This window comes from Zea mays, chromosome 4, assembly GCF_902167145.1.
Source record: "Zea mays cultivar B73 chromosome 4, Zm-B73-REFERENCE-NAM-5.0, whole genome shotgun sequence".
NCBI lineage: Eukaryota > Viridiplantae > Streptophyta > Magnoliopsida > Poales > Poaceae > Zea > Zea mays.
Window position 1 is genome coordinate 9,863,174 of NC_050099.1, and position 12,670 is coordinate 9,875,843.

The 12,670-nt window shown below is 49.4% G+C and overlaps 1 protein-coding gene across 1 annotated transcript; it reads left to right on the forward strand.

Annotated features, from left to right (window-relative positions):
* The first annotated feature begins 3,722 nt into the window (after positions 1 to 3,722).
* LOC109945670 (uncharacterized) lies at positions 3,723 to 4,352 on the forward strand. The gene has a single exon (XM_020551982.1). It carries the CDS (start codon positions 3,723 to 3,725, stop codon positions 4,350 to 4,352), a length of 630 nt encoding a protein of 209 aa, XP_020407571.1.
* Positions 4,353 to 12,670: the final 8,318 nt, after the last annotated feature.

Consider the following 12,670-nt stretch of genomic DNA (forward strand, 5'->3'; position numbering starts at 1 on the left):
ACCCCTTTCTTCTCTCCGGTTACTGTTACACTTGGGAGGGACCGCGGGGGAGAGGAAGAGAAAGTCAGGGGGTTTTGCGCATTGTCAGTCACACAGAGGAATAGTGGCGCAAGGGTAGAACTGCGAAGATTAATTAGGAAAGACCCTGGGGACCTCGGTGTAAACTGTTTTTTTCAGAAAACCTTATTAAACCTGACTTTAAATTTGAACAGAAACTTTGAAAATCCATAACTTCTGTTTAGTTCATCCAAATTTAGTCAAACCAATTTTGTCAGACTCTAAATAATAATACCTACTTAAGAAAAATATAAAACCCCCTATGTACTACAGAAAACTTTAGGGTTCTAAATTAATTATTGTTTTGGCCAAAAGCTAAATAATGGGGATAAAAATAGTTGCACTATTTGACTAGGGTTAGAAAAATTTGGAGAAGTTTCTATCCACTTACTGACCTGTTTAAAAAATGTTAAATCTCTCTGTCCACCCCATTAAATTAGTTTTTGCCATTCATTTTACAATATGCTTAAGATTAAGAAAAATAGAAAAGATGATTTAAATAATGAATTAGAGGGCACCCCTATTTTTGTTAGAGTACTTATTCCATGTAGTTTACTAGAAAAATCTATCATACCCTGGTTTAGGATAAAACAAGTAGGATCCCTTTTATTTTAAGAAAACAAGGAAAGCTTAGAAAAACCCTACAAAAATAACCCTAAGGTGAAAACACCTCAGACCTTGGGATGACAAATGTTTGGTTATTATGAACATAGGAAAAATACAAAATTTGTTGTTTGATATTTTTCAAATGACAAGTTAGTTATAAGCACCTTTTTGGCATAAAACTTTAGAAAATCACAACTAAATAACCACCAATTAACTTTTTGTGATTTTTGGCACAGAGGTTTATTATTACTGTTAGGTGCCAACAAAAATAACCCTTAGGGCAGAACCTACTCCTAGTTAAGAGTTGTAGTACAAAGTGGCCCATTTTTACACAACTCTTGTTATTTTTGTCTAAAACATAGCCTTCATATTTTAAGCCTCAGGTTCTTACAACAGGCTAGAATAGCAAATGGCAACCCACTGTAATTTTTACAGGATTTTTGGAAAATGTTAAACCACTGTCGTAGTTCAAACCTACACTAGAAACCATAAGTAGAAAATGAAGAAGGGGAAAAGTGAATAACAGGAAATTAGTGTCATCCTAAAAACTCTTTATAACTTGTCCACTGAAGTATATAAAGGCAATACCAATTCCCTATACTTATCCTCAATAAAAACTTAAACCTAAAAGTGATAAACATAACCCATTAAAAGCCCCGCATGACCAAGGAACCCTAAGTTACTCCTTAACTCAGTTTTCTTCTTTAGCATAATGTTATTAAATCCTACATAATCATGACATAGATGTTCATTGCATCCGATAGACTGTAACCTTGCTGACGGAGAATACGTCCTCGTGCCGGAGCAAGGAGCTGCTCAGGAGGTAGCCCCAGATCCAGCACCAGAGCCTGCACCAGAGGACCTACCTGCCACAGCTTTGGAAGGCAAGCCCCGGTTTATGCATAACCTGTTATTTATGCTATTTTACTATACTTAATGATTGTAGGATTGAATGTGCACTTAAGTGTAGGAGTTGTTTGAAACCCTAGTTGCATGATCTCAGGAATCCTTTTGAGATGGATACTAGTATGCTAGGTCGAGTAGCTGCTTTATTTAATTAGGATCTCGGTAGAAGACGAGTGATTTTTCTAGCACTCTCGCGAGATCAGGAATTGGTTGTACCCACTTTTCTTATCATATTGATAGTTGGTTGGAGGACACGGATCCATGGGGATGCGTGGTCTACGAGAGGAAATTGAAATAAGGATTAACGTGCGGATACCTGTGTCAAGCGTTTGAACGTACTAAACACATACCGAGAAATATGATAAATCGGTAAGCCTAGTACCTGATTGAACCTGCCAGCGGACATATCCCCTCACGCGACCTGAGACGTGGTCTCCCATTCTTGTTATGGTGGGTACAAGTGTGGTCACTGCACGACGGCAGTCGGGGTCAGTGAGGCATTGTACGCCAAGGCGGTGAGCCCTGATCTGCTGCCAGGGAATCGATGGGGACGGTTGATGTGTGTGGGGACGTAGTGCCCCTGCATGTCGTGTGTTTAGGTTTACCTTGCAAGGATAAAAACTCGATTCGAATCATCTGCTTCTCGCAGCTAATGAGACTGCTTGATCCATTGTACTGCATTGAGTAACAAGTGGAAATATGATGAGTTGATATAAGATGTTGATTGCTAATAATGTTTGCTACTATGTATGAGTAGATAGTACACATTTAGCCTTAAGAGAGTCACACTTGAATTGACAAAGTTAAAACTTGACTTAGAAACTCAGCTAGTGCTTTTGGCAACCAAACCCCACGGCCAAACAGCTGCATGTCTAGAGGTAGAGGAGTAGACTCCTCACACCGGGTAAGTCTCGTTGAGTATTAGTATACTCAGCCTTGCTTGTGGCACAATTTTACAGGTTCTCTGGAGGACATGGTTGCAGGAGTGACTTGGCCGTCCATCTTGCCACCGGGTTGGACTGTCGAGTGGGACCCCACCTCGGCTGAGGAGGAGCATGAGGAGTGATGGGACAGGCTTCCCCATCTCTATGTTTATTTACCGTTAGTTTTATTCCGCTGCATTTCGAACAATGATGGTTACTTTTGCAAAAACTCCGATGATGATGTAATAATTTCATACTCTTACATGCATGGTTTTATGCTTTATTGTATTTGCTCTGTGACTCACCATCGAGTGAGATTGTGGTACTTGATCCTGTTAGTGGCTGTGTCAGACTAGATCCGAGGGATTGACGGGTTATTCCCATTTAAGTGTGGTCTAGCCTTTAAGGCAGGGCTTAGGCACTTAAGTTGGAATAATTCGGGCAGTTCCGCCATAGACTCCAACTCTCCCTCTCTCCTTCACGCGGCACATCCTCGGTGGCACGGCAGCCTGCTTCTTCACTGGCACGGCAGCAGCCTCTCTTCCTCCCGATCTCGAGCTCCAAATCGACCGCATGACCAAGCCCCACCGGGAGGAGCCGCCACGCCCACTGCGGGAGGGAGCAAGCCCTAGTTGCTTCATGGGGGCGCCCCACCGGGAGTCCGGGAGGGACAAATTCCCCGCCAGGAGGGAGGGAGGAAGCCACAGGGAGGGACCTGCTTCGTGGGGGCGCCCTGCCGTGAGGGAAGAAGCCTGCCGGGAGGGACGAATCCATCGCCGAGAGGGAGGGAGGAAGCCGCTGGGAAGGACCTACTGCTGCTCCGTGTCTCCGGCCATAGGTTGCTTCGTGGGGGCGCCCCGCTGGGAAGGAAGAAGCCAGCCGCCACCGAGAGGGAGGAATCCGCGAGCAGTTGGTCCGCGCCCCATGCCTCAAGGTCGCCTCGAGTGCCTCCAGGAATCTGCGAGCAGCTGCTCCGTGCCGGGAGGGAGGAAGCCAGCCACCTGGAGGGAGGAATCCGTGAGCAATGGAGGTGACCGGATCCAGAGGCCCTGCTCGCACTCTAGAGTCCCTGCTCGCGCTCAAATTCTTGGCAGCAGCAACAATCTCCTCTAGGCAAGGAGTATAACCCTCTACTCTCTATAAATGTTGGCTACAAAAATAGGTGTTGTATACGTTTTTTCACCCTTTGCCTATATGGGTTCTTAATGTCGTTATTTCCTATGAAATTGGATGAATCATATTATTCCCAATGATGAGATTGAATCAATAGAAGTAGTTGCTGCACCTGATGATGATGAGAGACAGTATCCTAAGTTTGTTAACAAGTGGGATATGCTAGAATTTGAGGACTATGATGGAGACATTTTCACAGGGGCACAATTTGAAGAGACTGATGAAGAGGAGGAGGAGGAAAACATAGCTATGGGGGTGGATGAGCAAGGAGAGGGTGATGATGTACCAAGAAATGATTATGACAGAGATAATCCATCCTTAAAAGAAGGCAGCACATTTGCATCGATGACCGAATTTAGGAATGCACTTGCTACCTATTGCATCAAAGGTGAGTATGATTATGTAATTGAAAAGAGTGAGCCAACTAGAATGACTTTTCATTGCACATTTCAGAGGTGTCAGTGGAGGATACATGCTTCCTGTATGCGGAATAGTACAATTATTCTGGTCAAAGTGAATCCATCTCCTCACACTTGTCCAAGTGAAAGAAAAGGGTCACATAAGATAGCTAAAAGTAGATGGTGTGTAGATGCAACATTAGAATGGGTGATAGATAACCCATACATTGGTACAACTGAATTGGTAAGAAGATTAAAGAGAAGTACAACATTTTGGTGCCTTACATGAGAGTGTATTATGGCAAGGAAACGACTCTTGACAAGATTTATGGCCCATGGAAGGAAAGCTTCAACTTATTATTCACTTTCAAAGCTGAAGTGGAGCAGGCGTGCCCAGGTAGTGTTGTTGAGATTGACCATCATACAGTGGATTATAAAGTGAGAGGCAAGATTTTGAACAAAGAATGTTTTAGAAGGGTGTTCGTTTCATTCAAAGCATGTTGGAGTGGGTTCTTAGCTGGTTGCAGGCCTTATTTAGCAGTGGATGCAACAGCTATTTATGGGAGGTTTAGAGGCTAGTTAGTAGCTGCTTGTGCCATTGATGCACATAATTGGCTCTTTCCAGTGGCTTATGGGGTTCGCAAGGCAGAATCAACATAAAGTTGGACATGGTTCCTACAGAATTTGCGTTAGGTTATAGGGTTTCCACATGGATTGACTATACACACAGACGCTTGCAAGGGTTTAGAAACTACAGTGGATTATGTGTTTCTTGGAGTAGAGCATAGGGAATGCATGAGGCATTTTGCTTCAAACATGGGCAAATCATTCAAGGGAAAGTTGATTCATGACAACTTATGGCCAGCAGCATTGACATATAGCCTTAGAAAGCATAACTATCATGTGAATCAAATGTACACAAACTCTAGGTTAAAAATATACATTGAAAGTCATCACAAATATCTATGGGCTAGAAGCAAATTTGGTGAAGGGTGCATGGTGGACTATGTGAACAATAACTTAGCAGAGTCATTCAATGCATGGATCAGAAAAACAAAGGGGCTTCATTTGGTGGAGTTGCTAGATAAGATTTGACAAATGCTTATGGTAAAGTTTGAGTTGCGTCAAAGAATTGCACTTGAGAGGTTTCATGGCCACATGATAATCCCAGTTGTGATGAAGACATTGCATGAAAAGACTAGAGGTTTGAAAATGTCTTTCATCAAGCGCAGACCACTTGAGTTAGAGGTGACAATGTTGGACAAAGAAAAGAGGGAATGGAGATATCCAGTGGACTTATCGAACAGGACATGCACTTGTAGGCAGTGGCATATCACCGGGCTGCCATGCGCCCATGCCCTATTTTTCATTACTTCCCTTTGTGATGTAGCCAACGAAATTGATCAATTGTACATAAGTACTACTCTATTGCCAAGTTCAAAGCAACATATGCTGAGAATGTGCCTTCCATAGAAGCAAAGCATCAGTGGGAGGTCGTGAATCCTGGTTTCGTTCTCAACGCTCTAGTCCAGACTAGAGCACTAGGAAGACCAAGAAAAACTAGAATAAGATCAAGTGCCGAGGGTAGTGGACTTGAACCAAGGAAGAGAAAATGCAAAAGGTGTGGAGGATTAGGACATATTGCGAGAAATTGCAAGAATGCAGTAGATCCAGCTTTTGGAGAGGATCAGCCACTAGAGCCACAATTGCCACTAGATACATGTAACACCCTGAATTTGGGGGTAGAATTTTTTCTTCTTTTCTCTCACCAAATTCAGGCGTTACCCTTTCCTTTTTCCCTTTTCTTCTCGCTAAGCCTTGATCTTTTCCAAAAGTTATAGCGAGAATTAGCTCGACATCTTGTGTAACCAAAACCTAGAACTATTTTTGGTTGTTGCATCATGCCGGATTATGCACTCTTTTGTTTTTGGCTGAGTGAATTGAAGAGTTAGGCATATAAGAAATTGGGGAAATTAGAAAAAGAAAAGCCTTTTCTTTTTCTCTCCCCCCCTTTCTCTCTTTTGGCCCAGCCGCCCCCTTCCCCTTCGCGCCGGCCCAGTTGGCGGCCCAGCCGCCCCCTTCCCCCTTCCCGCGTGGGCCCCGCGGCGGCCCAGCCGCCCCCTCCCCCCCCCCCCCGCTGTGGGCCGTTCTGACCGGCCCACCCCCTTTCCCCCCCTTTTGGCCCAGTCGGCCCAACCGCCCCTCCCCCCCCCCTTTTTTCTTTTTCCAAAATTCCCTCCCCGCGGGCCCCGCCCGTCATCCCCTCCCCCCTACCCCAACTCTCTCTCTCCCCTAACCCTAGCCGCCGCCGCCCCTTCCCCCGGCGCCGCCGCGCCGCCCCCTCCGGTGAGCCCCCCTCTCCTCCCTTCCCCCCCTCCCCCGCCCGCCGGCGCCGCTCCCCGGCGCGGCATTCCTCGCCCTCCCCGCGCCGCCCTTCGGCCGCCCGCGCTCCGGCCGCCCTCGCCCCGCCGTGCCCGACCGAGCCCGGCCGCGCCCGCCTCGCCCCTCCCCGCACCGGCCCCGCCTCGGCCGCTCCGGCGCGCCCCCGCCCCGTCCTGCGCCCGGTTGCGCCCGGCCGCGCCCCGGCCTTGCCGCCTCGAGCTCGCCCGCCCATGGCGTCCGCCCTCCCCGCGCCGCCCTCCGGCGAGCCCGCCCGCGCCCCGGCCGCCCCGCCTCGGCCGTCCCCGACCCCGGCGACCCGCCCCTTCCCCGCCCTCGCTCCGGCGAGCTCGCCCCGCCCCATCCCGCGCCCGCCTCGCCGCCCCCGGCTGCGCCCCGCCTCGGCCCCGCCGCGGTTGCGCCGGCCGCGCCCAGCCCCGCCGCGGTCGCCCCCGCCGCGCCCGGCCTCGTCCCGCGCCCGCCGGCCGCCCCGGCCTCGCCCCGGCCTTGCCCCCGGCTGCGCCCGGCAAGCCCGCCCCGGCTCGGCCGCCCGCCCCCGTGCCTGACTCGGCCGCGCCGTCCCCGCCCCGGCGTGGTGGTCGGCCGTGTCTTCGCCCTAGCGTGCTTTCTCGCTCGCCCCGCCTTGCCTTGCCCACGTTGTGACGGCCCTGGCGTGGCCTCGAGCTCGGCCCAGCGTGCCTATGGCGCGCGGCTAGCGCTCGACCCTGACGTGCGCACGGCTAGTTCGTGGCATGTGCGTGCGGCCTCGCGCGCGTGCTCGCGTAGTGCGCAGTGCCTTGGCACGACCCGTCGTGTCCCCGTCTACCACCAGACGCCCCGTCTACCCCCCCCCGTGTCCTATGCGCGCGATAGGAATCTCAATTTGGAAATTGGTTACGTTAGTTAATTTGTATATCTAATCGTCTATCTCATTCAATGTTAATCTACTAAAAGTGGTCACGTTTACATTAGTGCATGTAGCTAATTCTTTTGTTAGAACCAATTGGAACTAGAGCACGTAGCGTTTAGTTATTCGTTTACCCGTAGTGCGTCTCGGGCATAAGCTCTAACTCTCGCGAGCCCTTTTCCCATTTCTTTCTAACCATGGTGAGTTCATTATCGTATGTGATATTCTATGCGTGTTCACTTTATTTGTTCCCTTGTATGGTGTACTGTTTGTTTCCTAATTTGAATGGATGAATGTATGTATGCTTGCAATCGCATAGAGAACGATCCGGTTGAAGAGCCCGAGGAACTTGTAGGAGAAGCCCCTGAGCAGCAGTCGGTTGGTGGAGGCAAGTGTCCTTTGACCTATCTCTGTCCTATTCATTCTTTAATTCACCTCCCGCATTACACATTTATACTTAAGGATTGACTAGCTTTTGTTATCCATGTCCTTGTTTACCTATTTGGGTTGGATTATTATTGTCTAGCTTTATGCTATTGCTCAAACTCTAATCAATGAACATGATGAGATTATCTATGATACGCTGTTTTCCCTTCTCTTATTATGATGTTGTACTTGTGGTCTTCAAGGGGGCTCGAGCGGTTTCTCGAGTGCCTCTCCGTAAGGACCTGTTCTATGGATGACCGCCCGGGAAAACAGTGCAACCATGAGGGTGGAATGGGATGCCCTTAGCTGAATAATTAGAGGATCCGAGGTGTAGTTCACTTAGCTGTCGTGCCGTCAATGGGGCTCGGTGTATGCGGCTCGCTCTGCCAAGTTTGGGTTCGCCCCTTGGGGAGGAGTGTGGTGCATTTAGGAAACCTAACGGGTGGCTACAGTCCCAGGGAATCTTTGTAAAGGCTACGTAGTGATGCCCTGCTAGACCACCTAGGTAGTGGTTAATGGGGAGTAGCTCTCTCCGGGCAGAATGGGAATCACGGCTTGTGGGTAAAGTGCACAACCTCTGCAGAGTGTTTGAAAACTGATATATTAGCCGTGCTCGCGGTTATGAGCGGCCAAGGGAGCTCCAGTGATTAGTGGTACTTGATCAGAGACATTTTGGGTTACAGGTGGCAATGAGACTGATGGTTTTGGTTATGTCTATGGTGCTGGTAAGTGGTATTCTTTCCGTTTGGAAAGGGTACATCGGGCTAATAACTTGGGTTAATGCTAAAACCTGGCTTTCTATTAGTAAATAATAATCTGACCAACTAAAAGCAACTGCTTGACTTATCCCCACATAAAGCTAGTCCACTACAGCCAAACAGGATACTTGCTGAGTATGTTGATGTGTACTCACCCTTGCTCTACACACCAAACCCCCCCATCCCCAGGTTGTCAGCATTGCAACCACTGCTCAGGAGAAGATGAAGCCATGGAAGGAGACTTCCAGGAGTTCCAAGACTACGACGAGTTCTAGGCGTGGGTTAGCGGCAACCCCCAGTCGGCTGTCTGTGAAGGCCGCGTTTATCTACGTTTCTTTTCCGCACTTTGATTTTTATTGTAAGGACTATGTGGACGTCTCAGACGTATAATGTAATCAACTATTATTTCCCTTTTTAATACTATTTTGAGCACTGTGTGATGACGTCCATGTTATGTAACTGCTGTGTACGTGAATAACTGATCCTGGCACGTACATGGTTCGCATTCGGTTTGCCTTCTAAAAACCGGGTGTGACATAAGTGGTATCAAAGCCGTGCTCACTATAGGACCGCTAACCTAGAATAGAATGGTCGTTCTAAGGACTATAGACCTCTATGCCTGCCTTGACTTTGATATCCCTTCAAAAGTTGGTCATACCGACCAAACCTATGTTCTACTATATATTATACCTTGCTGAAAATTGTGTTTTATTCTAATCCTTCATTTATTTATGGTTCATTATTTGTTGGTCATATTGATTCTGTTCTCACCCTTTTGCTTGCGATGTCTTTTGTAGATGGCTCGACTTAGACACACTGCACGAAAGTCCGTCATCCCCTTCTTACCCTCCCGCCTTGCTGAGCGTCCAATTCGCCGTCTCGTGGCCAGACAGTCCAGTCACTTGGAGAGGCTGCACCACCGCCTGCATGAGGAGCAGGAACGCCGACGACAGGAGCAGCAGGGCTCTTCCTTCTCGCTCCAACAAGAGATAGAGTCCGTGAGGAGCTGCTCTCCTGTGCTTCCCCTGGAGGCGCCCCCTGCACCACCACTGGGCGCCCCAGCCTCTGGAGTAGCTGCTGGAGGAGACCCAGATGATGGAGGTGGCGACAACAGCTCGAGCCACGACATCGACTTCTCTACTGACCAGGAGCCGGAAGGATGGGTTGCTCGACCCATCACTCGCGACGCTGCTCGCGGGTGTCACTTCCATGATGCACTCGACACCCTGCTACGTCGGGTACTTAACCGGCGTACTTGGTCCATCGAGTATCGCTGTGTGGTCTACCAGCATAGTCGCGGGGTCTACCCGGACCGCTGGGAGGCGACCTGCTTGGTGCGCCGTCCGGAGAACAGTCTCTAGGGTGCGGAGGCCTGCTCAGAGCACTATTCTATCTCTGAGCGGGACTCAGCTGAGGCAGCCATGCAAGATGCTGCACGGCGTGCGCTCTCGCACTACTGCTCGGTTCTCGGTGGGGTAGCTGACGGTCTCGACCTGAAGTATCACCCCCGCCGTCCATCTGGCAGCACAGGAGGCGTGATTGTCTCACCTGTCGGTGAGGGCAATCCTAGGTTGAGCAGCATAGTCAACCTAGCCGCCGTGCTAAACACGGAGCTGGACCATGCATTAGACGAGCTGAGTAGGGCTCATGCTGAGATCGCCCTGCTGCGGGCTGAGCGCGCGGAACGTCGTCACCTGGACGACGGTTCCCCCGCTCCCATCGGGACTCAGCACCCGTACCGCTCACCTCGGCTTGGACACCAGCCTTATGGCAACCCCGACTGCAAGACCAAGATAAATCTAGAACCATAGATCGTTAGTGTTGGATCTTGTAATTAATACAAAATATATACGTAGAAGCTACATTCTTAGCGTTAGTCTCGCTCTTAGTTAGTCTTAGTTAGACAGGGTAGTTTGCTATATCCTGTGCATTTATGTTTGTCATGATGAACTATGTTTGGTTTGGATCTTTGTAATGACTGTCACCAGAGTGTGGGTATCCCCTGCATTTTGGTTTACCTATTATGTTAATGGAGTTAGTTATCTAGTTGGGAAACCTTTTATTCCACTTTCCTCTTTATCTGAGAAGCTGTGTTGGTCTGTGTTGGAGATCAGTGAAGATGCTCGTCTGTTCAGTGCTGTTGAAGGATTCTATACTCTTTTCTTATGCTGCAAGATTTGCCAGATCAGTTCTGATGTGTGGTTGCATTCTGCAGATGTCAGAGAACAGGCGCAGAGGAGGAAGGCGTGCTCAGCAGGAGCGAGCCGCTCAGCAGGAAGAGGTGCCCCAGCAATAGCACCTGCCGCCCCCGCCCCCGATGTCGATCGAGCAGATGTTTCTGATGCAGACTCAGGCAGTTCAAGCCATCGGTCAGACTTTGGCCGCCATTCAGCAGCAGCAGCAGCAACAGCAGCAGGCACCACCTCAGCCTCAGATGCCTCAGATGCCCAGAGACAAGCGTGCTGAATTCATGAGAGGTCATCCACCAACGTTCGCTCATTCTTCTGACCCCATGGATGCTGAAGACTGGCTGCGCATTGTGGAGCGGGAGTTGCATACCGCTCAATGCGATGACAGAGAGAAAGTCTTGTATTTTCCCCGTTTGTTGAGAGGAGCAGCTCAATCATGGTGGGAGTCTTACCTCGCCACCCATGCCCACCCCGACACCATCACCTGGGAAGAGTTGAGAGGTAGCTTTAGTCAGTACCATGTGCCTGCAGGTCTGATGACAGTGAAGAAGGAGGAGTTCCTGGCCCTCAAGCAAGGGCCATTGTCTGTCAGTGAGTACCGGGACAGGTTTCTGCAGTTGTCTCGCTATGCTCCTGAAGATGTCAACACCGACGCGAAGCGGCAGTACCGTTTCCTGAGAGGCTTGGTTGACCCTCTGCAATACCAACTGATGAATCATACCTTCCTGACGTTTCAGCACCTGATTGACAGAGCAATCATGACCGAGAGGAAGCGTAAGGAGATGGAGGATCGTAAGCGCAAGATCAGTGGACCCCAGCCTGGAAGCAGCAATCGTCCTCGTTTCTCAGGCAATCAACCTCAGAAGTTCAGGCAGAACCAGCGTCCACCTCAGCAGCATCAGCAGTTCCAAAGGCAGTATCCTCAGCACCAGTATCAGAACCGTCAGAGCAATCAGTCAGGAGGTCAGTTTCAGAGGCAGAATCAGCAGGCACCTCGTCTTCCTGCCCCAGCAAACCAGCAGAACAGTCAGGCAGCACCAGCTCAGGTTGGAAACAGAGCATGTTTCCACTGTGGAGAGCAAGGCCACTTGGTGATGCAATGTCCGAACAAGGCAGCCCAGCAGCAGTCAGGCCCCAATGCCCCAGCAAAGCAGAATGTGTCTCAGCCTGGAGCAGGCAACCGCTCTCAACCACGCTATAATCATGGGAGACTGAACCACTTGGAGGCTGAAGCAGTTCAGGAGACCCCCGGCATGATAGTAGGTATGTTCCCAGTCGACTCCAATATTGCAGAAGTGTTATTTGATACTGGAGCAACACATTCTTTCATTACTGCGTCATGGGTAGAAGCACATAATCTTCCAATTACTACCATGTCAACCCCCATTCAAATTGACTCAGCCGGTGGTAGAATTCGAGCCGATAGCATTTGTTTGAATGTATGTGTGGAAATAAGGGGGATAGCGTTTCCCGCCAACCTCATAGTAATGGGTACTCAGGGAATAGATTTCATCCTAGGGATGAATTGGCTAGATAAGTATCAGGCAGTTATCAGTTGTGATACGAGGACAATCAAGTTGGTGTCCCCACTAGGAGAGGAAGTGGTGACCGAGTTAATCCCACCCGAGCCAAAGAAAGGAAGTTGTTACCAAATGGCTGTCGATAGCAGTGAAGCAGACCCAATTGAGAGTATCAAGGTTGTGTCCGAGTTCCCAGATGTGTTTCCAAAGGACTTACCGGGTATGCCACCAGAGCGGAAAGTTGAGTTTGCCATAGAGCTTCTTCCTGGAACCTTCCCTATCTTCAAGAGGGCTTACAGAATATCTGGACCAGAGTTGGTTGAACTTAAGGAGCAGATTGATGAGATGTCAGAGAAAGGTTACATTCGGCCAAGCACCTTGCCTTGGGCCGCTCCTGTCTTGTTTGTGGAAAAGAAAGATGGCACCAA

Coding starts and splice junctions, on each gene's coding strand:
- LOC109945670 (XM_020551982.1), top strand. CDS start 3,723: ATGAATCATATTATTCCCAATGATGAGATTGAATCAATAGAAGTAGTT.